Source organism: Protopterus annectens, chromosome 2.part2 (assembly GCF_019279795.1).
Source record: "Protopterus annectens isolate FY-2018-M chromosome 2.part2, PAN1.0, whole genome shotgun sequence".
In the NCBI taxonomy this organism is placed as follows: domain Eukaryota; kingdom Metazoa; phylum Chordata; order Ceratodontiformes; family Protopteridae; genus Protopterus; species Protopterus annectens.
This window is the reverse complement of record NC_056730.1, coordinates 914,860,031-914,882,167: the sequence shown is the minus strand read 5'-3', so window position 1 is coordinate 914,882,167 and position 22,137 is coordinate 914,860,031. Positions and strand designations below refer to the sequence as shown.

At 37.8% G+C, this 22,137-nt stretch overlaps 1 protein-coding gene across 1 annotated transcript in view; it reads left to right on the top strand.

Moving 5' to 3' along the window:
- The window catches only part of PLXNA4 (plexin A4), a 2,762,645-nt gene that overhangs the window by 2,071,535 nt on the left and 668,973 nt on the right, over positions 1-22,137 (top strand). Inside the window, exon 14 of the mRNA XM_044064236.1 lies at positions 1,030-1,147. Within this exon, the coding sequence (XP_043920171.1) occupies positions 1,030-1,147 (118 nt within the window). The remainder of the gene's footprint in view (positions 1-1,029; positions 1,148-22,137) is intronic.

Genomic DNA, 22,137 nt, shown 5'->3' with positions numbered 1-22,137 from the left:
GGTCATCGTGCCTCTTTACTCATCCCTCATCAGGCCCATAATTGAGTACAATGCCCCTTTTGGGATGTACCTTACCAGACACCTGCAGCAACTGTAAAGACCCCAAAAGTACCTCACCAAGAGGATGAAAGGGCTCAAACAGATGCCATATGCTGCCCGGTTAAAGAAACTCCAGCTCTACTCAGTGGCATACCGCCTGCTCAGAGGCGATCGGTGCCTGACATATAAAGCCATGTCCAACCCGGAATTAATGGACATGCTGCACCTCAGAAAATCCAAATCCCATTGAGCTACGCGCTTGAGAGACTTGAACCTCAGCACTGAAATAAATAGGACATGCTGGAGGGACAGATTCATAACCCAGAGGCTCCCTTCACTCTGGAATAAAATCCCAGTCCAGGTTAGGCAGAGTCCCTCATTGACTCTCTTCAAGAGGAATATTGATGAGTGGATGGGAGATTGTAGGTTTACCCCGGGTATCACTTCTGTGTCACTGTTAGACAGAGGCACAGTATACTAACCTCGAAAAAGGGCATAGCAAATTTCATTTAAAATGGGTGGCGAAGGCCAAACACACTTTGGCTAGGCTTATAAATGCCCTAGGGCAGATAGCCTAGCATGAACCTATGAACCTATACCATGTTAAGCAAGGCAGGATGGCTGCTAGAGTTGTCTGAAATACTCACCACAGCTAACTCAAAAGAAATAATTAAGAGAAGGAAACAAAAAAAAAAATAATATTTTAGGGAAGATGTATATGCAAGTATGTTGTAAATTAAAAGATGCAATAATTCCTTAATGCAATATTGGACATTCAAAATTTTAAAACAGTAACCATTTCATGAGGGATTATAAGATATGCAGATATCTGTCTCTTCAATAGCTTTATTATAAATGTAGAGTTTTTCTGAACCGGTTACTTGAATAATTGCATCCTGTAGTACTAATAGCACAACTGTTTGTATGTTAAAATGAGCTGAAGAAGTGACTTCCTTTACAGTATACTGACAACTTTTTCTCTTATTACAGAATAGTTTGTGAAATGGGAGAGGCCAAACACAGTCAACATGCTGGTTTTGTGGAGGTTTGTGTGGGCTACTGTGGACCTGAATTCATAGCAAGGTCATCTCAACTCTACTATTTTGTGGTAAGCTTGCCTTTAAATAACCACTGTTCTTAATACTACAACATTTTAAGGGGGGGTGTTGAAGAAAAATGGACCCACAATATTTGAGAAAAAAAGAATTATCAGTTGTTTTTCCCTACTAAGATGAATTTGCTAGGTAATTCTCAAAGTCAAAGTAAACTTTATTGTCATTTAGTACTACACACGTGTAGCCTAAATGAAATTTCGTGCATCAGCTCAATTCTTGAGATTACAAAGAAAAGTGAAACAACACATTCAAGTAGAGGAATAAACATAACTAACAAATACAATACTACTCTCAGTACACGAAAGAAAGAGCAGAGACATTTACTAACAATTCCAAGTTCTTTACTGGCATATTTGTCTTGTACATGAGGAATCATGGACAGAAACAGAGGCATTTTATACACTAGTTGCTTGCTACACTCGGATTGATAATTAATTTTGGGAACAAGCTAAAGGTAACAGCGACTTCTTGGGAAGAACAGTGGAGCATTCTGTACTTCACTTGTGTAGTTTGGGAGGTTATTTTGCACTGCATAACATAGGTGACTAAGTCAAACTGCACCTGGAGATGAAAGTATGTAAGGAAGAGGATCACCTATCTGTGGCAAGCAGTGGAAGGCACGGGTTCTTAAAATGGGTATACTTGTTCTCTTTCATTTGTTAGTTGAAGCAGACTAAAGGCAAGATAAGCCAGTTTTTATTCAAGGACAATATTAATTGGGTAATAGAAAGTGTTACTCTGTAATGAAGGTTGTACTCTGTACTCTATCTAGTAAGGATGAAAAGGTATTATTGTAAGGACACATACTGAGTAGTGTGTAGCAGGTTTTATATATAAGCCCCCTATTATAGAATTAAATGGATTCAGAGGACAAGACATGGTAACTAAAGTGAGGAATATTTTTATCTGGCTGCTGTTGTTTTTTTTTTTTTTTTTGGTCTGGTACAGACTAGCAAAGGGGTGACTTGATTCTAGTGATGTTATAGCATTGTTGCTGGGTTTATATAACATTAATATTTCAGTTGGCATCATTCCTTCCTTATAGAATCACCCAGATCAGAAAAATAATTACTTTCATTGCAGAGTTGTGGAATTTTTTTGTCACTTTATATCAGGAAGACAGAAAGTCAGGTTACCTTTAAGAAGTCTTTGGAGAAGTGGGCTGGGGATAAGGTTTATGACCTAATATTTGTTGTAGTTATTCTACTTCTACACTACACCTTATTAATGCCTGCTAATGCTAGACCTAACCCCAGACTTGCCTCAACTCCTAATCCATAATGTGCAGCTTTTCTTATAAAAGCCAGTTTCATAACACTTTCACTACACCATGCACACATGCACACACACCCCATAAAACACTCACACTTGCACACTCACACACTAAATCTATCCTCTTTCCTAATCCTTGCCCTAACCCTAAAAAACACACACACAGACACACACACAAATGTCCTACCCCACCACTTACCTTTGTTAACCAACCAGAAGCCACTCATAACAGCGTTCACACAAATGGATCTTTGCTCAAATGTACAGAAGTTTAATTGTGTTACATCACACAAATGAGTGTCAACCAAGTGAACTGTTACTATACACACACACACACACACACACACACACACACACACACACACACACATAAATGTATATATATATATATATATATATATATATATATATATATATATATATATATTTATTCATATATAGTCCCGATCATAACTTCGATGTTATGGAATGTTGAACCGCATATGGTCAAGACCATATGACTGACAACTCAAAACAACCAAAAATCTTTGTTTTTGCAGGGATGCAATCCCCTGCACCCCCAGACCCTCTGCAAATTATATGCATCAACTCTGAGATCCCACTACAGTTGGGAAATGGGTACATTTCCTGATTACCACTGTACAGCAATCTCAGTGCAAATACTTCAAGTTTTCAGAAACTTGATCATATGGTCTCAACCATGTGCACTTTGACTTTCCAAAAAGTAGAATTTCTGAAGAAGAATGATGTGTATATGTATATAGATAGGGTCTACTTTAGTTCAGCAAACGATCAGATGATTGAACGCTGTTAGTTCGAGCACTAAGTGTTGAACTGGCAAAATAGCGAATGGCCGGAACAGCAAATTTTTTTCCAGGGAAAGAAATTGCTGGGGCGGCCGTCTGGGTTGTGCCATTTCCTCCACTGTAGTGCGATCTCGGAGTTGGTATATTTAAGTAGGGGGGTTGTGGGGGAAACCCCCCCCTACACACACACTTTATTTAGTGTTTACTGTTTTTTTTTTTTGTTTTTTGTTTTTTTTGGAACAGCGATTTTTTTCCCTGAGAAAAAAAATTCTGTTGTGGTTGTTCGCTATTTTGAGTATTCGAGATTTTGGAGTTGATATAACACCGTTCAATCATCTGATCGTTCCTTATTATAATATAGACCCTATATATATATATATATATATATATACACACACACACACACACACACACACACACACACACATATATATATATATATATATATATATATATATTTAGAGGGAGAGAGAGACAGATTCACTTCAAAGTCTAAAAATTCCGAAATATTGAATGTGATATGATCAAGACCATATGATTGATGTTTTGGAATATCAAAATTCTGAAACAAAAAAAAAGAAACGACTATTTAAATATACCAACTTTGAGACTGCACTATAGTGAGGAAAAGGGAGCTCTCCTGTTCTGCGCTGTATGCAGATTAATGTTCAGAATTTTGAAAGTCTGAAACCTGGTCTTGATCATATGAATTTAGAAATTTCAGGATTTCGAGATTCTGAAGGGATCACATATATAAAATAAAAAATTTTTTTTGCTACAGAAGCAAAATACCTTCAGTTGACAAAGAACATATGTCTTAATTGATGGTATTATGTAACTTCAAGTGTCATGCATACTTAATTAATGTGGCTTCTTGCACAAGGCTCACAGAAATGATTCAAAGTGCCGTGTTCTTTCTTTCTGCTTGATTATGAGGTAGAGTACACTCCTTTGGATAGTGTGAATGCACTCCCAGCAAGCCTTGACAAACTTGATATGTGTTCGCCTTGCCGATACAGTTGGATAACCCTCTATCTTTCCATTTCCTAACCAAGAATTTATGTCATGATATCTTTCTCCTTGTCAGTCCTTTAGAATCCATGCCGTAATATGTTTCTCCTTGTCTGTCTTTTAGAATCCATGCCGTGATATCTTTCTCCTTGTCAGTTCTTTAGAATCCATGCCGTGATATGTTTCTCCTTGTCTGTCTTTTAGAATCCATGCCGTGATATCTTTCTCTTTGTCAGTCCTTTAGAATCTGTGCCGTGATATCTTTCTCCTTGTCAGTCCTTTAGAATCCATGCCGTGATAACTTTCTCCTTGTCAGTCCTTTAGAATCCATGCCATGATATGTTTCTGCTTGTTAGTCCTTCAATGTGTTGGTAAGTCAGCAAAATAAAATGGTTCCCAAATACAGAACATCAAATAGTAAACAAGAATCAGTATAATCACAGCAAAAATAAATAAATAAAAGTTCTGAAGACACTCAGCAATGTGGCCTAAAATATAAAACTCTGTAACATTTTATAGTGTATCAGTGATTACCAATGTGTGGTCTGGTCCAAATTCTGATATTTTACCAAATGTTTCTTTTAAAAAATGAGTGACCTTAGCAATGATGTCCATGACATAGGAAACTGTATAATAAGAGACATATAAGAATTGGATTCCACAGCTCACTGATCCTTATTGTTTGACTCAAGTCACTCTTCGATTCACAGTCATGGCTTCTGTTGTAAAAACCTTTATTATGACCTCTTTCAGCAGAATCAACTGACCTTAATGAGTCTATCATATTCTTGTGACCCTTGAAAAATCATTGTTTTAAAGACAGTAGTGTTTTACATTTGCAAATAGATGCCAACTTTGTCACATCTTTCTGCAGCCTTTAAGTTTGAGGACTGGAAATATGACTGTTGAGTTTTTCAAGTTCAGCTTTCAGCTTGCAATGAGAATTTGAGCTGCAGGGGTCTATCAGATGGTCATAGGTCAGATCAGAGAATTCAGATTTCCTCTGATTGAAATTGGTTCCTGTCTGTAATGCAGACTGCAACACACTTTCTGTAGTATGTCCTGTCTGTAATGCAGGCTGCAACACTTTCTGTAGTATGTCCTGTGTGTAATGCAGGCTGCAACACTTTCTGTAGTATGTCCTGTCTGTAATGCAGGCTGCAACACTTTCTGTAGTATGTCCTGTGTGTAATGCAGGCTGCAACACTTCCTGTAGTATGTCCTGTGTGTAATGCAGGCTGCAACACCTCCTGTAGTATGTCCTGTGTGTAATGCAGGCTGCAACACTTTCTGTAGTATGTCCTCTGTGTAATGCAGGCTGCAACACCTCCTGTAGTATGTCCTGTGTGTAATGCAGGCTGCAACACTTTCTGTAGTATGTCCTATGTGTAATGCAGGCTGCAACACTTTCTGTAATATGTCTTGTGTGCAATGCAGGCTGAAACACTTTCTGTAGTATGTCCTGTGTGTAATGCAGGCTGCAGCACTTTCTGTAGTATGTCCTGTCTATAATGCAGGCTGCAACACTTCCTGTAGTATGTCCTGTCTGTAATGCAGGCTGCAACACTTCCTGTAGTATGTCCTGTGTGTAATGCAAGCTGCAAAACTTTCTGTAGTATGTCCTGTGTGTAATGCAGGCTGCAACACTTTCTGTAGTATGTCCTGTGTGTAATGCAGGCTGCAACACTTTCTGTAGTATGTCCCATGTGTAATGCAGGCTGCAACACTTCCTGTAGTATGTCCTGCCTGTAATGCAGGCTGCAACACTTTCTGTAGTATATCCTGTGTGTTATGCAGGCTGCAGCACTTCCTATAGTATGTCCTGTGTGTAATGCAGGCTGGAACACTTTCTGTAGTATGCACTGTGTAATGCAGGCTGCAACACTTCCTGTAGTATGTCCTGTGTGTAATGCAGCCTGCAACACTTCCTGCAGTATGTCCTGTATGTAATGCAGGCTGCAACACTTTCTGTAGTATGTTGTACATAAATGCTGATTGTCTAACCATTTTCAACCAGTCATTGGAGCATTTGGGAGTAAGTGATATTTAAAATGCTTAAATTCCTTTATATGGTTGAAATGTTAAAAGCCAGCTATGCAACTAGACAATGTATATAAAAACACTGTATGTTTTGTGTTACTAAGAAACCATTATCATTAATTAAATTAATGTTGGACATGGAGGCAGAAGCAGAGTACTGCTGTGGACAGTATACACCTACTATTAACAGTATACATCTGCTGTTAACAGTATACATTTGCTATGGACAATACATTTCTGCTGTGGGCAGTATATTTCTGCTGTGGACAGTGTACATCTGCTGTGGACAGTATATATTTGCTATGGACAGTACACCTATTATGGAAAGTATACATCTGCTGTGGACAGTATACATTTGCTATGGACAGTACACATCTACTATGGACAGTAGACATCTGCTGTGGACATTATACATCTGCTGTGGACAATATACTTCTGTTGTGGACAGTATTCATCTGTTATGGACAGTATACATCTGCTGTGGATACAGGATAGGATGTAAATTAATCTGCTTCCTTACTTGTACAACTCAGTATCAGTGGGGTATGTCAAAGTTCCATTTTCTCAGCATTCTTATCATCAGGCTGTTTTCTTTCAGCAAAACAGAAAAAATATATATAGATATATTTATATCTATATATCTATGTTTTATATAAACCTCAGCGCTGAAATAAATAGGACATGCTGGAGGGACAGATTCATAACCCAGAGGCTCCCTTCACTCTGGAATAAAATCCCAGTCCAGGTTAGGCAGAGTCCCACATTGACTCTCTTCAAGAGGAATCTTGATGAGTGGATGGGAGATCGTAGGTTTACCCCGGCTATCACTTCTGTGTCACTGTTAGACAGAGGCACAGTATACTAACCTCAAAAAAAGGCATAGCAAAATTAATTTAAAATGGGTGGCGAAAGCCAAACACACTCTGGCTAGGCTTATAAATGCCCTAGGGCAGATAGTCTAGTATGAACCTATGAACCTATATATATATATATATATATATATATATATATATATATGGGTCCCCTATGGCTGAGACCATATGACAGACTTTCGAACAGCTTACCATGGGGAGCCACTATCTCCGTATCGTGCGGAATGGGGAAATTTTGTAGTGCGATCTCGGAGTTTGTATATTTAAATTAAGGGGGGTAGGGGGCAAAGCCCCTCAGGGGGTGCAGGGGGGCTTGCCCCCCAGTTAACAGTTTTAAGGTAAGTGTTCTGTTTATTTTACATGGTCTGCTTTCCGAAAGTTGATCATATGGTTTCGGCCATATGAAACTCGACTTTGTGAAAAGTTGACCATGTAAAGTAGACCCATACATATATATATATATATATATATATATATATACACACACACACATATATATGTATATATATATATATATATATATATATATATATATATATGTATATATATATATATATATATATATACACACACACACACACATATATATATATATATATATATATTTATATATGCATTCTGTTAAAAGTCTATTAGTCAACAGAATGTTTTATTTAACAAAAATATAAGGAAATGGAATTTCCATGGTACATGCTACACAAGTCAACCTATATCGATTACTTTGAACTGCAAGGGTAGCTTTTGTGTGGAAAACTCTGTTTATCATCTTATAGTTTAAGAATCATGCAATGTGATTGTGGCCTTCTGTAAAATGTCATTCTAGACACATAAAGGCATTCCTTGCAAAAGAGATGAACAAAAGAGCAAGAATATTATTATTTTACACATATAATAAACATAGCAGATAATGTTTTTGGGTAGTCACTATGTTTGACCAATTCCCACTGATCTTTTCTCTTCATTGGGATTTTACCCCCCCCCCCCACCATGCCCCAAAATTAGACACACTGTACCTGACAAAGTTCATCAAATGCATGTAGTTGTCCATTCAAAGTTGAAGGAGCTGGTAGTCTGCATATGGAGGAATGTTGCTCACTTTAGAATCTATATGCAAAACAGTTCGGTGCTGAGTGCAGCACACCACCACTGATCGAGATTCTACATAAGCAGCAGAATGACCATAATGGCCAAATAATCACAAAAATAATTTATAAAAGTCATTACATAAACAGATTATGCATTACCCATTCCGAAGGAGCGATGGACGTTATTGAAATTAATGACATGTATAGGTCTGCAATCATGGGACTCCACACATATCTGCTGACCTCACAAGACCCAAGCATTGTGAAAGTTTTGAAACATGAGGAGAATAAATCTAAAATTACTTCTCTGCTTAATCTAGCAGAAACATATCAGTGTCAAGTGGGAATGGAAATCAAACCAAAAGTAGATAAAATCAGGCAGCAACTGAATGTGCCAAAAAACAAAAGAAAGAATATAAGGTAAAGGACTAGATGAGAAGGCAAGAAATTTGGAAAATGCATACATATAGTTGCAAGTATAGAAAACTTCTGGAAGAACCTGATGTTGATCAGGAATGAATGCAGGAATGGTTAAGGAGAAGCAAATTCAAACCAAGAGATGAAAGGTTAATATTGGCAGCCCAAGATAGTGGGCTATGTACATGCTGGTTTGCAAAGTCCATTGAACATGTGGGGGAAACAGACAAATGTAGGTTTTATAAAACCTACTTGGAAGCTGCCACACACCTCGTTGCTGGTTATGACATACTAATGGTAGAACGACTGTATACTGAAAGACATAATAATGTGGCAAGACTGTTGCACTGGGGATTGTGCAAACATTATGGCACCGAAGTGGCTGAAAAACACTGGAATTATGAGCCACAAAGCATCATAGAAAATGATGAAGTTTACATCACATGGGATCTCCCATTACCAACAGTTCAAAAGATAGATGTTAGAAAACTGGATATAGTGGTCCAAGAAAAGAAGACAAAAGTAGCATTGATCATTGAAATTGCTACACCCAGTGACTACAGTGTCTTGCATACAGAGAGACACAAAGTCATAAAATATCAGGATCTGCAGGCAGAAATGAGAGCAATGTGGAAGAAAGATGCCCGGGTTCTCATAAAAAAGAATCTACAATTGTATTCAGATATGTTACCAATACATGTAACCCTTTACAAATTGCAGGAGTCGTCATTACTGGGCACATTGTGGGTGCTGTGAGGAGCACTTTTGGCTGACATCAAAAATTGAAACAATACTAATTCCATGAGCATTAATCATACTTTGACTTAGGAATAGGATCTATTCCCACCATGGTATTAGAAACCCAAAACATTTGGAGAAATAAAAAAAAAAATGGGTGAAACTAACATTAAAAAACAGTTTGAAATAAACTGCTCTAATTAGTTAAACATAACCATTTTTACACTGAATGACTTTTTGGAGTACTAACCTTCTATGTTGGGCATGAAGAACAAAAGAACCATAAGGAAAACAAGACAGTTGAAAATGTTGAATGTGCGACAGCCTCAGGAAATTATAAGAAATAGCAGAAGTGATACAAAACAACTAAGAATAAATATTGTTTGGGACTGGATGTTCACTTACTTCATAACAGGCCTTTTTAAACTTTTTTTTTTTTTTTGCGGAAGGCACATTTAACAATGTTAACTATTTTGTCATTTCTCTTTTTCAAGAGATATATGATTTGTCTCTGTTTTATAGTTACAGTAATTAAAGTAGGATAAAGTGATCTAAGAATCTACATTATGCTCAAATATTGGCATTTTCATATAGCAGCTTAACGTGTAGGATAATGCTTCACTATGTCTCTGGGCACATAGCAGTCTTAGCAGATGGATATATTCAGGTATAACATATAATTTAATGATTTTCTTTACTTAAACTACAAGAATGATAATCTTTTCAAAATGAAGCACTACATAATTTGCAGAGGCTCATGTTATAGGATGTACAAGGACTAAATTATCATATTTAATATGGTGTTAAATATTACATTTTATAGTGTTCAGTAATGGGTCTCACAATCAAGACCCAACATAAATATTAGCTGGCTATTTAGAATTTAATCTTTTATTTGAAGACTTATTATGGAATTTGGTAGTGTTAATTGCACAATCATGCTTATCTTTAACTGATGTGATACAAATTATTTCATTTTAATGATCCATCTCCATAAAAATCATTATTTTCTGTTATATTTTTGTAATGTAATCAAATGATGTCACATAGTCCTTAAAATGATGCAATACTCAGTTAAGCATGTCATCCACATTCTACTTAAGGCTCTCATAGTTTCATAGTTTCATAGTATAGTACTAGGCTATCTGCCCTGGGGCATTTGTAAGCCTAGCCATAGTGATGTGGCTTTTGCCACCCCATGAAATGGTACAAAAATGTACAGAATAAATCTAGAATACTGTGCCTCTGTCTAGTAGTGACACAGTGAAGATCCCCTTATATAATAGAATTAGTTTACTGTGCGTGCCCCTGTCTAGCAGTGACACAGATGTGACCCCTGGGGTAAACTTACAATCTCCCATCCACTCATCAAGATTTCTCTTGAAGAGAGTCAGTGACGGGCTCTGCCTAATACGAACTGGGATCCTGTTCCAAAGCATGGGAAGCCTCTGGGTTATGAATCTATCCCTCCAGCATGTCCTATTCATACTTGTGCCGAGGTTTAAGTCTTTAGCTCTCGTGGTCCTGATGGATTTGGATTTTTTGAGGTGGAGCATGTCCATCAGATCCTAATTGGACATGGCCTTGTACGTCAGGCAGAGATCACCTCTGAGCAGGCGGTATGCTACTGAATCTGCACATGTGAAAACAATTATGATAGTAACAGGAAATAATATCTTTGCTGCGAGCTTGTCAAATACTGTAGAGACTGATACAAAGTTGTGTGAAATGGTTGTTAATAATTAACATTTACTGAAGACGTTAAATTAATCCAGTAAGTAATTAGTGTTTTTGCCTACTTGTTTTTTGTTAATTGGTTAACAGGGATAAAGGCAACATCAATATAATTAACATAACGCATTATGTAAGAAGCAACAGTAGCATAATGTGTACAGAGTGATACATTGTATATACAATGTGAAACAGAAGTCATTTACAGTACATACCTTGGAAGAAAGGTGTCATCAAACTAAGTAATGCAATGCAGTTTGTGGGGAGGAACAATAACCTAATATACACACAATTATTTAGTATAAATATTGTGTGAAACTGTGATGAGTCAGTAAATATACCAGGAGAAAGCAGCAACACATTAAGTCATAATCATAACAGTAATGCAAAAATACAAACATGTTGAAAAAAATACTAGGAAAGCACATTGGGTTTGTGATACTTTCTTAATAAAGCACAACAGTAAAATAAGGAATATTCAGTATGTTCAATTTTCCTAAACAGGCTGTTTACAATTCTATTTCAAATGCACATAGTTATGATCAGAGACGTACAAGTGTGCATTTGTCTATAATAATTGTTTCGTTGGTGCCAAGACTCCCTTACTCCATTGGTACTCAACTATAAGGCTGATGTTGCTAAAAGTTAAGACAAATATGTATTTTTTGCAGAAAAATCAACCATGTAATTTTTTCTTTCTTCAGCAGATTTATAGGAAATTACAATGTTTTGAAATGCATTGCTCAAATTCATAACTACACAGTGCTAATAATACCATAGGATCAAAGGAACTACAAGGCAAGTAAATCTGAAAAGCATGTGCGCCTTGCCAAATGACATCTTCAGAATGTAACCACATTTCCAGAATTGAAAAATGTATTTGACCAGATAAGAAATTGTGGCTACCCATCTGAATTTTTAAACACCTTTATTGAATTATCACTTGTGACACAGGCAAATTTACATTTATACAAAAGTAATCAAACTGCATTAAATTAACATTAACAAACATCACACTTCACATATATTGCTATATATTATATAACTTAAGTAACATTAAATAAATTAATCCATTCCTACCCCCTTTTTTAAACAAGAAACATCTTTCTTAAACCATGATTCCACTAGTAATTACATGATTCCACTAGTAATTAATGATATTCAGTTTATAAGTTCATGGAAGGCTACTAGGCTAAAAACCGTAGGGCCTTTACAAGCCGAACCATGTAAAAACCTATGTACCTTATGGTCATTGTTAGCAGAGTAGTTCTATGATCAGCACCAACTACCCGTGTCCATGAGGGACAAAGATGCCACCCCAGGGTGAATTTATAGTCGCCCATCCAATTGTTAAGGTTGAGCTTAAGTAGGGTCATTGAGGAGCCCTGCTTCATGTGAATTGGGAGCTTATGTGAAAGGAGTGGCAATATCTGGGAGACATATCTGTCTCTCCATCATGTTCTGTTAATGTCACAGGCTAGGTTGAGATCCCTGGAGTGAGTGACTTTTGTTCCATTAGATTTGCAGATGTGCAGCATTTCCTTACGACATAAGCAATCATACATTTATATAAATGAAAATGAACCATACAGACACAATCCTTTTTACAAGCATTGTACATCACAAACCATAGGTTAAGGAGGCAAAGGTGCTACTCTGCTTAAAATATGGGGCCAATTTGTTCCAGAGATGGGGCAAACATTAAGTAATGAATTTGTCCCTTCAGCATGTTTTATTTTTCTGTTGGTAGGAGTTTATATCCATGGTTCTGGTGTTTTTGTAGCTGTTTGTTTTATGAAGGTATACAAGATCTGTGGTTGGGGGTGGGTGGTCTTTGATGGCATAAATCTCCACATAAGAGTCTATAGGAAACAGAGTGTAGGGATTGGGCTTCTAGTCTATTTTGGTAGATAAGGAGATTTAGGCCAACAATCTTTTTCATCAGGAGATTTTTAGGCTCTTCTAATCACATGATATGAATTGCTAGGTCCATGCTGAAAAGGACATTGTACTCAATAATTGGTCTAATTAGACAGTATCATCCTTCGAACTTTTAAAAAATTAGTTGTAACATAATAGTAAAATGTGAGGGAACTGTCGACCTGGGTACCAAGATTCTTGAATACTGTATGTGCCTGTATGGAGTAGGACAGTTGGCTATGTTGTATGCTGTAGGTAAAGTATGTTTCCTAAAGGTGACAATGCTGCACCTTTTTGCATTTAGTTTTGGCCCTTTTGTTGTACACCATTGGTTTGTTAGAACTGTTTATCCTATAGAAAATGTGCTACATTCTTCCTCTCCATAAAGGTGGAAACTCAAATGAGTTTTCAAACTTCAGGCCATACTTTCTCCACTAAAACCGAAGTAAAATGGCATCAGCTCAAATAAAAACCCATTTATTTCTCACTTATTACTAGCTGTTTTATTATAATATAAACATTTAAACATTTGTTAATCTTACTAATGGTAAAAAGTTTTACTAAGGGTGTTTGATTGTGTAAAACCAAGGTTAAACCTTGAAGAAATGTCATTATGTTTTAGCATTGTCCTTTACATACGTTGACATGTTGACTTTAATTCATTAAAAGGGTTGTTTGATTGTGATTGGTTGGTTTAGGTATAAAATGAGTAATGGTGCACATGAATTTTGTTCTGATGAAGTCTTATGTTTTCAGATGAAAGTGTTTAACCTATTATTGCTGTTTTTAAGTGGTAAATAAACGGGTTTATATTTGAGATGGTACAATTTTACTTTGGTTTCTTTGAACACTGATTTGGTTTATTTATTCATACTGTCTCCACTCTCAAACATTCTGGAGAAGTATATCGAGTCACAACTCCTCATCATCCTTACTGGTATCTTCCTCTGTTCCCCTACACAGCATGATTTCCATCTTTTTCATAGTACATGTCGAGCTCTTCTTAGTTGTGCAACATCGGTTAACCAGTATCAAAACTCTGGAAACTTAGTCCCAGTAGTTTTCTTAGATTTATTCAAAGCTTTCAGCATGGTATCCTACTAGAAATTGCTTCAGAAACTAGCTTGCCCAGTAATACGTGAAAATGAACTATCTTGGTTTTCCAGCTACCTCTCAAGTAAACAACAGGCAGTAAAATGACAAAATGACATCTCCACTTTCCTTTCCATTACAGAGGTGTCCATCAAGGATCCATTTTAGGTACCCTATTGTTCAATATATTCATTAATGATTTCTACCTAACTTCTAAACAAACAACTATTAAAAATATGCAGACATTTCAACAAACATCTATTCCGCTAAAAGCATAGAAGCATATATAAATTAAAACAACTCACTGGATAATTTTTATCCAACATAGTGGCCTGGCTGTCTGTCTGATACACAGCTGCTCCTTAAATCAAACTAAGCTTCTAGGAGTCAGTATTGATGAAAGTTTAAAATCTGATCATCACATAAAACAAGTAATAAAAAACACCCATCAAAAGCTACGTGTTCTCTTTACAGAGTCAATATCTCACAGATAATGCAAGAGAAATAGTATTGCTTAATCGCTTTTCATCCCTGCACTACTTTATGCTACTCCCAGTTTGATTATCCTACAATCCACTCTCACTCTTGGAACAGTGCTATAATAAGGTGGCAAAATTTGCTGCCAGTCATCATTATAGAATACATCATTGTCTGGCCTTAAAAAACTTCAGTACTTAGAGATAAGAGATTGCCTTATACTTTCCCAACTAGTCATTGCCCATAAACAAATCTGTCATCCAGAAAAATACCCCAGTTTGAAAAATATTCTCCAACTTGTAGACAGCTGCGCACCACTGACAAAATGCTATTAAATGTTACAAAAATCAAATAACTCAGCTGGTGACTATTTGTACTCCTCTTTCTGGGCAAAATTTGGAATGTCCTTCCTCTAATTCTAAGAAACACAGTAAACACCAACTTTTTAAGGCAGAAACAAGAGACTACCTAAATAATACCTGTCTCTGTACATGTGCAACTCCTGGATGATAAATGCCCTGCCCCTTGCTTTTTACTTTTCTTTTCAAGCACTATACCCTTAGCTATTGGTCCAGTATGTCCACTTTGACATCTATATTTCCTTATTCTTCCTTCTACCTATCCTAAATCATTCTCTGTCACCTATTAATACTAATTCTTCATTTTCCTCCTTTTCTGTCCTTCTATCAAATTCATTTCCAAGCATGTTTCATAAGTCTTTACATGATTCCACTAGTAATTAATGATATTCAGTTTATAGGTTCATGGAAGGCTACTAGGCTAATAACCCTAGGGCCTTTGCAAGCCTAACCATGTAAAAACCTATGTACCCTATGGTCATTGTTAGCAGAGTAGTTCTATGAGCAACACCAACTACCCTTGTCCATGAGGGACAAAGATATCACCCTGGGATGAATTTATAGTCAACCATCCAATTGTCAAGGCTGAGCTTAAGTAGGGTGGAGTTGTGCTTCATGTGAAGTGGGAGCTTATGTGAAAGGAGTGACAATATCCAGGAGGTATATCTGTCTCTCCAACATGTTCTGTTAATGTCACAGGCTAGGTTGAGATCCCTGGAGTGAGTGACTCTTGTTCCATTAGATTTGCGGATGTGCAGCATTTACATTAAGGCTGAGTCAGAAACTGCTCTGTAGGCCAGAGACAGGTCACCTGTGAGCAGGCCTGTATGATACAGAGTACAGTGACAGGGCATTCAATCTATTCATGTAGGTCTCATTTTGAAGGCTCTGGATTCTCTTGGTGAGAAACCTCTGTTGTGTGTACAATTGCTGCAGGTATCTGGTGAGATGCATACAGAAGGGAACATTGTACTCAATTAGTGATCTGATAAGGGTCAAGTACAGCGGAGTTATAACCTCCTTAGTCTTGGATGTGATGCCCTTACTTATGAGATGCACAATGAAGAAGGCTTTCTTTACCACTATGGACACATGGCAATCAAAATTTAGGTTGCTATCAACTTGTGTTCCCAATTCTCACACCACTGGGTTTGAGCTTAGAGGGGTACTATTTGTATCATAATTATCAGGGGCTACTTCTTTGCCAAAGGGAAAAATGAGACTTTTTTTGCATTTAGTTTTAATCAGTGACTTTGGCATCAATCATTTGTCTGTCAGCCTCTTCTGTAATATGTTTACATTATTGGGGGCTCAATCATTGCGTCCTGTTTGCAGTCATCTGCAAACTTGGTAGCCACAGGCCATCTACTTCCATTTGGACCTTGGAGAAATAGATTCCAAACAGTAGAGGGCCCAGCTCAGATCCTTGTGGTATTCCACTAGTAAATGGTCTACTGGTGGAGGTGGACTCCCCAACTTTGACAGTGTGTATTCTGTCAGTGAGCCAGTTGGCTACCCCATCTAGGGATGTATAGGTTAATTCCCAGCTGGGAGAGTTTCTCAATGAACCCCAAATGGGGAATTGTGTTGAAAGCCTTTGCTAAATCAAGATAGCTAGTATGTACTGCTTTGCCCTCATCCAGGGCTTTGGTGACATTCTCAAAGAAGTTCACCAGGTTTAATAAGCAAGTTCTACCCTTGACAGAAACAAACTGGGTCGGGTCAGGAGTTTGAAGGTCACCTGTGTCCTTGTTGATAAGATCCATGATGATTCTTGTGATGCCCCTGCACTGGCCCAGTAATCAAGGAGCCTCAATCCTCACCACTAATACTAGTGAGGGACATGTACATTGGGAGGATGACAAGTACGCACACAGTAAAGTACAATTTCCCTTAAGAGCACACAGAGATCACAGTCAGTCTGGGGCTAGTTTCTCCCTCTCTCTCCAGATCCCCAGTAAGACTCTCCACTGGCACTGCTATAGGGTTAAGATCTCAGCCGAGTGGTCAAGCCAAAACCTCCAGCACCCTCTCTGTTGAACCAGTGCTTCATGTCCCTGCTCAAGTAGCTGACACACACACTTTGAGATTTGACTGATATACAAACACATAGACACTCCTGGGGAAGGCTGGCACAGGTTCACTAGCTGTGCCTCCTTCTGCCCAGATTATACAGTAGTACCAGCTGCCACCAACCACTACTTATCAGCTACTATAAAAGCCCTTACCAAAGGGTGCCAAATCTTACTGCATAATGTTATGGTAAATGTGACTAGGACTTGAAGGCTGTTGTAGTAGCTTGCACAGTATCTATTACCAAATACATATGCAAGTACTCTAAGAGCTTAAATATCTCTATACAAAACCAGCCACAATTAAAATGTTTAAATATATTTAATAATAACTAATAAAAGCACAAGACAGTACTCATTAACTCAACACAGTGACAATAGAGTTTGCAATCACAATAAATACTTCAAAATAACATAGCAGGACAGTTTCACATAAATACAGAAAACATCTAACTAATCTTGCTATATTCCTATCTATCTCTAAGAGAAACTATGGTCTAAATAACTTGCAAGGCAAAGTGCCGGTGATGTTGTCAGATCCAGAACAAAATACAAAATGCACTGACTTTCTCTCTCAGATAGTTTTTAAATTAATAATGTACATTACTGCTGGGTTAGCTAGATTACATCATTATTTGACACTTGCATCTAGTTCCCAGGCTAAACAGATACCAACAGAATTTAACATGTCTCCATGAAAAATGCTTATCCCTTAGAAGCTTACCTGAAACTAGAAGTCATAAAACAATTACCTTGGAAACATGTAATTGCCTCTGTTTCAAACAATAGAAAGAATGTCCAGCTGCAGACATTTTGTCTTCTAGTTCTGGTAAACACACTCGTAAAATTCTTTATTCATTTTCTCAGAGTTTGCAAATTAACTCTGTATGTCCCAACTTTTGCTATGAAAACATGCATTTGCACAGGCATATAGTCCATATATATTTTTGCTCTTCTCCAGCAGAGTTTACTGTGGTTACATTTTTGAAGCTCAGCACATAACATATAGTTTAATCATAACATATAGTTATCTTACATTTGTAAGGCAAACCTGTTGATCATATTAATATTTACCAATGACATAGGATTATTTACAAAATTCTAACTAGCAGGGCTGGCAGCCTTCACCATTTTTTTCCATGGCCTTGCAGGTAAAGCTGGTTAGGCTTATGGGTCGATAGCTTCCTAAGTCAGTTGATGCACTGCCTTTGTGCAAGGGGACTAATGTTGCTGTTCTCCATTCTGCCAGAACAAAGCCAGTGCATAGGCTATGATTAAAGAGAAACCAAGTGGTTCCACTAGGTCTAGTTTTAGATTGGTTAATAAGCAACCTGGGGTGTTATCTTGTCCCATACAGGCCATGTTCTTGGCCTTGGAGTGTGCTTGTATGACCTGTTCTTTGGAGCTAGTTGGTAGTGGACTAGTGTCAGGAATGCTTTGGGGTATGGCTGGTGGGGATATGGAGATGAGGTTATTGCCAAATCTGTCAGCTAGCAGGATGGTAATTTCCTCAGGTTCATTGTGAGTGGTACCATCCACTATAAATTTGGCAAACAGCGGGCATTCCCTTTTAGGTTTTAAACATAGTTAAAGAAGACTTATGGTCTTTAGCTAGGGATGCTAATTTAGTCTCATAACTAGCCTTAGAGGACTTTACAAGATATCTGATTTGCTTGCTCAAGCTGTGGAGGGTATTCTTCCTCTACTGAGTAAGTTCTCTCTTGTTCTTAGATTTCATAACTTATTTATACTTCTAGTCCACCTGGGTAGCTTGTTTTTTTTTTGGAAGGACCTTGTTTTAGTCCTGTCAGATATACCTGAGTCAATATATTTGTTTAAGTGGCTATATAGAGCATTGTTGTACTCTTCTGTGTAGGAGTCACAGTTGGCTGTGTTAGCAAGGGTTTTGAAACTTTTTATACCATTGCTTAGTAAGCTATAGTTTGCATTGGAGAAATGTTGCAGTCTGTTTGCTCCTGTGGGGTATAAAGTCTAATCTTTGCTTCAAACAAGACTGATTTATGGTCTGACTTTACCAAGGAGTGCAACACAAAGGGAGTAGTGCAGTGACTTCCCCCCACCCATGTTGGTAAGCACTAGGTCTAGTACATTTCAGCCCCTTCTAGGGGTGCAGACCAACTGTTCCAGGGCATTTCAATTAACAAAATCCAGGAACCTCAGAGTGGTTGTGTTTGTGCTCGTATAAGTTACCCAATTGATGGAAGGATAGCTGACCAAGGTGCTTGGCTATATACTGAGTAGCTCTACATGTCCAGATAGATGGTGTGCTTCTCTTAGTTCATGGTGGAGGATCTGTTGCTAGAGATGATGTGGTAGGGCATTTTCCTATAGTTATTTGGATCTGGAGCAGCTCAAGAGAGTCATACTGTCTTACAAGTCTCGAGGTGTATTTGGATTTAATGAAGATGGATACACACCACCTTTGGTTCTTTATGCTTGTTTTGAGGTCTGAATGTGTGAAAGGCATTGTAGTCTTGTACAGTCAGATGCACTCTGTGGCCTTGAATGACGTCTCAGTCTCTGCACAGAAGTCAGCATCTTCCAAGGTGAGGAGTGCTTGCAGGGAGTACAGTTTACTGTTTAGGCTCCTAGCATTAAGCAGCATGACCTTGGGTTTGTCTCTAGTGGATTTCTTTACGTTGGAAGTTGTTGTATTGCCATTGCTTAAAAATGGCACTATGGGGGAGGCAAGCATCTTTGCCAGTATCCAAAGGCCTTGCGGAGACAGGTGAAGGTCATCTCTGTCAAAGCAGTGTGGTCTGTCAGTGGTGTCTTCCCAGAATGTCAGATACTGGATTCCCTTGGAGTGACACCAGAAGCTAAGCCAATTATTGAAATCAATATTTTTTTGTCTGTATTGTGGAATCATCCTAGATGAAGGTAGAATGCTGCTTAAGGTTAAGGAAATATCTGCCTGGGACCCATAATCTGAGAGTTCAGTCATGTCATGTCTGTCTTCATATAGCTCAGAGGGGTATGTCTCATGTCATTCACTCCAACATGTACTATCACAGAGTCATAATGGTAATTGCTGCTGAGTAACTTGAGTGTGCAAATGATTTTATGGATCCTGGCACCTAACATGCAGCTGACCGAGTCCTTCTCCTTGTTCAGCCTGGTGAGGGAGACATCTGTGTGTCTCACTATTGAGTTGCCTGTGACTAAGACATTAGGGCTTGAGGTGTTTTCCTTAGGGGCTTAATTGTTGAGATACTGGTATGTGTGTTGTTATGTGTAGTGGTGGATTCTGTTCATGTACTAGTATGTATATTGTTTGCACTTGGGAGGTCTCTGGTCTTTTGGCAGGCCTTAATGAGTACCTCCACATATGTGTGTTTATGTGTCTTGACCTTATCTTGTCTGAATGGAAAGGTGTGTGTGCTGACAATCTGATGTCTTGTTTATTGTTACATGAGAGGACTAATTGTAGTTTCATGGTGTAGTTACATCTATCACATACTGTATTTGATTGCTTTAGGAGCAAGTGGTTGTCAGTATACATGAGGCAATTGCAACATTGCCTCAGGTTGCGTATGTCAATCAGGCTGGCCGGAGAAGTGTTGGGAAACTGATTGTCCATAGTAGCAGGTAATTCTTAAGTACTACTTTCTGAGAGGGCAAATTAGATCAGTTATTGCTGTGGGATTAGTAAGGGGACTTATTCTATAGAAGGTCAGGGATAGAAAGTGGGGTGATGCTACTTACGTGCTCATCTGAGTTGTCTGACATGCAGAAGTGTACAACTGAGTGCCCTGTAGAGCAGCAGGGAACCATGGAGGGTTTCACTGACTGGTGTTTAGGGAAAAATCATTTCTAGGCATTTGCATCTGTACAAGGCACCTCTAACATCCATTGTGTGGTTTGCAGCTGTGAGGCTTATATGCAGTCAAAATCAAATAATATTAAACTACTTTACTAATAAGAAATCACACAATGATCTTTCCCCCAGCAATACCCAGCTCAGGCAATGCTATATCCATCCACATTCTTCCATCACAAGGGTGCAGGGGAGCCCTTCTTAATGTAAAATGGCTGGATTTGAATTCAAGTGTATGAAAAACAGGCTAGATTCAGCAAGTCTGGATGTAGTCTATGCTAACTAAGCAATATTTCAGTGCAAAACAAGTGCAGGTAATAGGAGCAAACAATAAAAAGTCAAAATAGTACAAATTAGTGCAGTACAACAGTAAAATACAGATAAAAAAGTGCAAATCAAGCTCAAAATAAGCCTAACTTCTTGTTCATAGCTTTGGATGGCTTGGATTCAAACAGAAACACTCTGGACCTCTGGCAAAGGGCACCAAACACAAGCAATTCTGGTTAACTGAGCCAAAAAAACATGCAAACACAAGGCTTATATACAGTAGAAATTAAACAGCTTTAAAGTAATCTGCTCATATGAAATCATACAATGTTCCTTCATCTAGCAATCTTTAGCTCAAACCAGCCTATATCCACACTCTTCTGCCACAAGGGTACAGGACAGCACCCTATGTTGTATATTTGCTGATTACCTGTATACCTGTGTTGATTACCGGCATACCTCAGTTTATTATGTTCATTATGAAATGCTTCTATTTTTTTCTTTTTCCAGTGTTTTTCTCCCTTGAAAACATTTTATAGCTCATTACATTTAGTAATGTTTATTTACATTTAAATACATTTACAATATTAATTAATGATACTCTGTTTAAATTTTGTATATTTGTTGATTACTTGTATACCTCAGTTTACTATGTTCTTTATGTAATGTTGGAATTTTTTTTGAGTTTTCCCCTGGGCCTCTACTGAAAAGGGATAGCTTTCTGCCAAGTCAGATTATCCCTGTAAACAAATGCAATAAATAAGTCAGTTTTTGCTGAAGAACTTCTGTATGAATTGAAGAATAGATGATGGCACCCTGCATGTAATTACAGGCAGTCCCCAGGTTATGGACATCCGACATGTAGACATCCCATAGATACGCACGGGCTTCCACAGTGTTGGAAATAACGTAAATAAAAATTAAATTATTAAAGCTACCCAAGTGTGTGTGTGTGTGTGTGTGTGAGAGAGAGTGACAGCGATGTG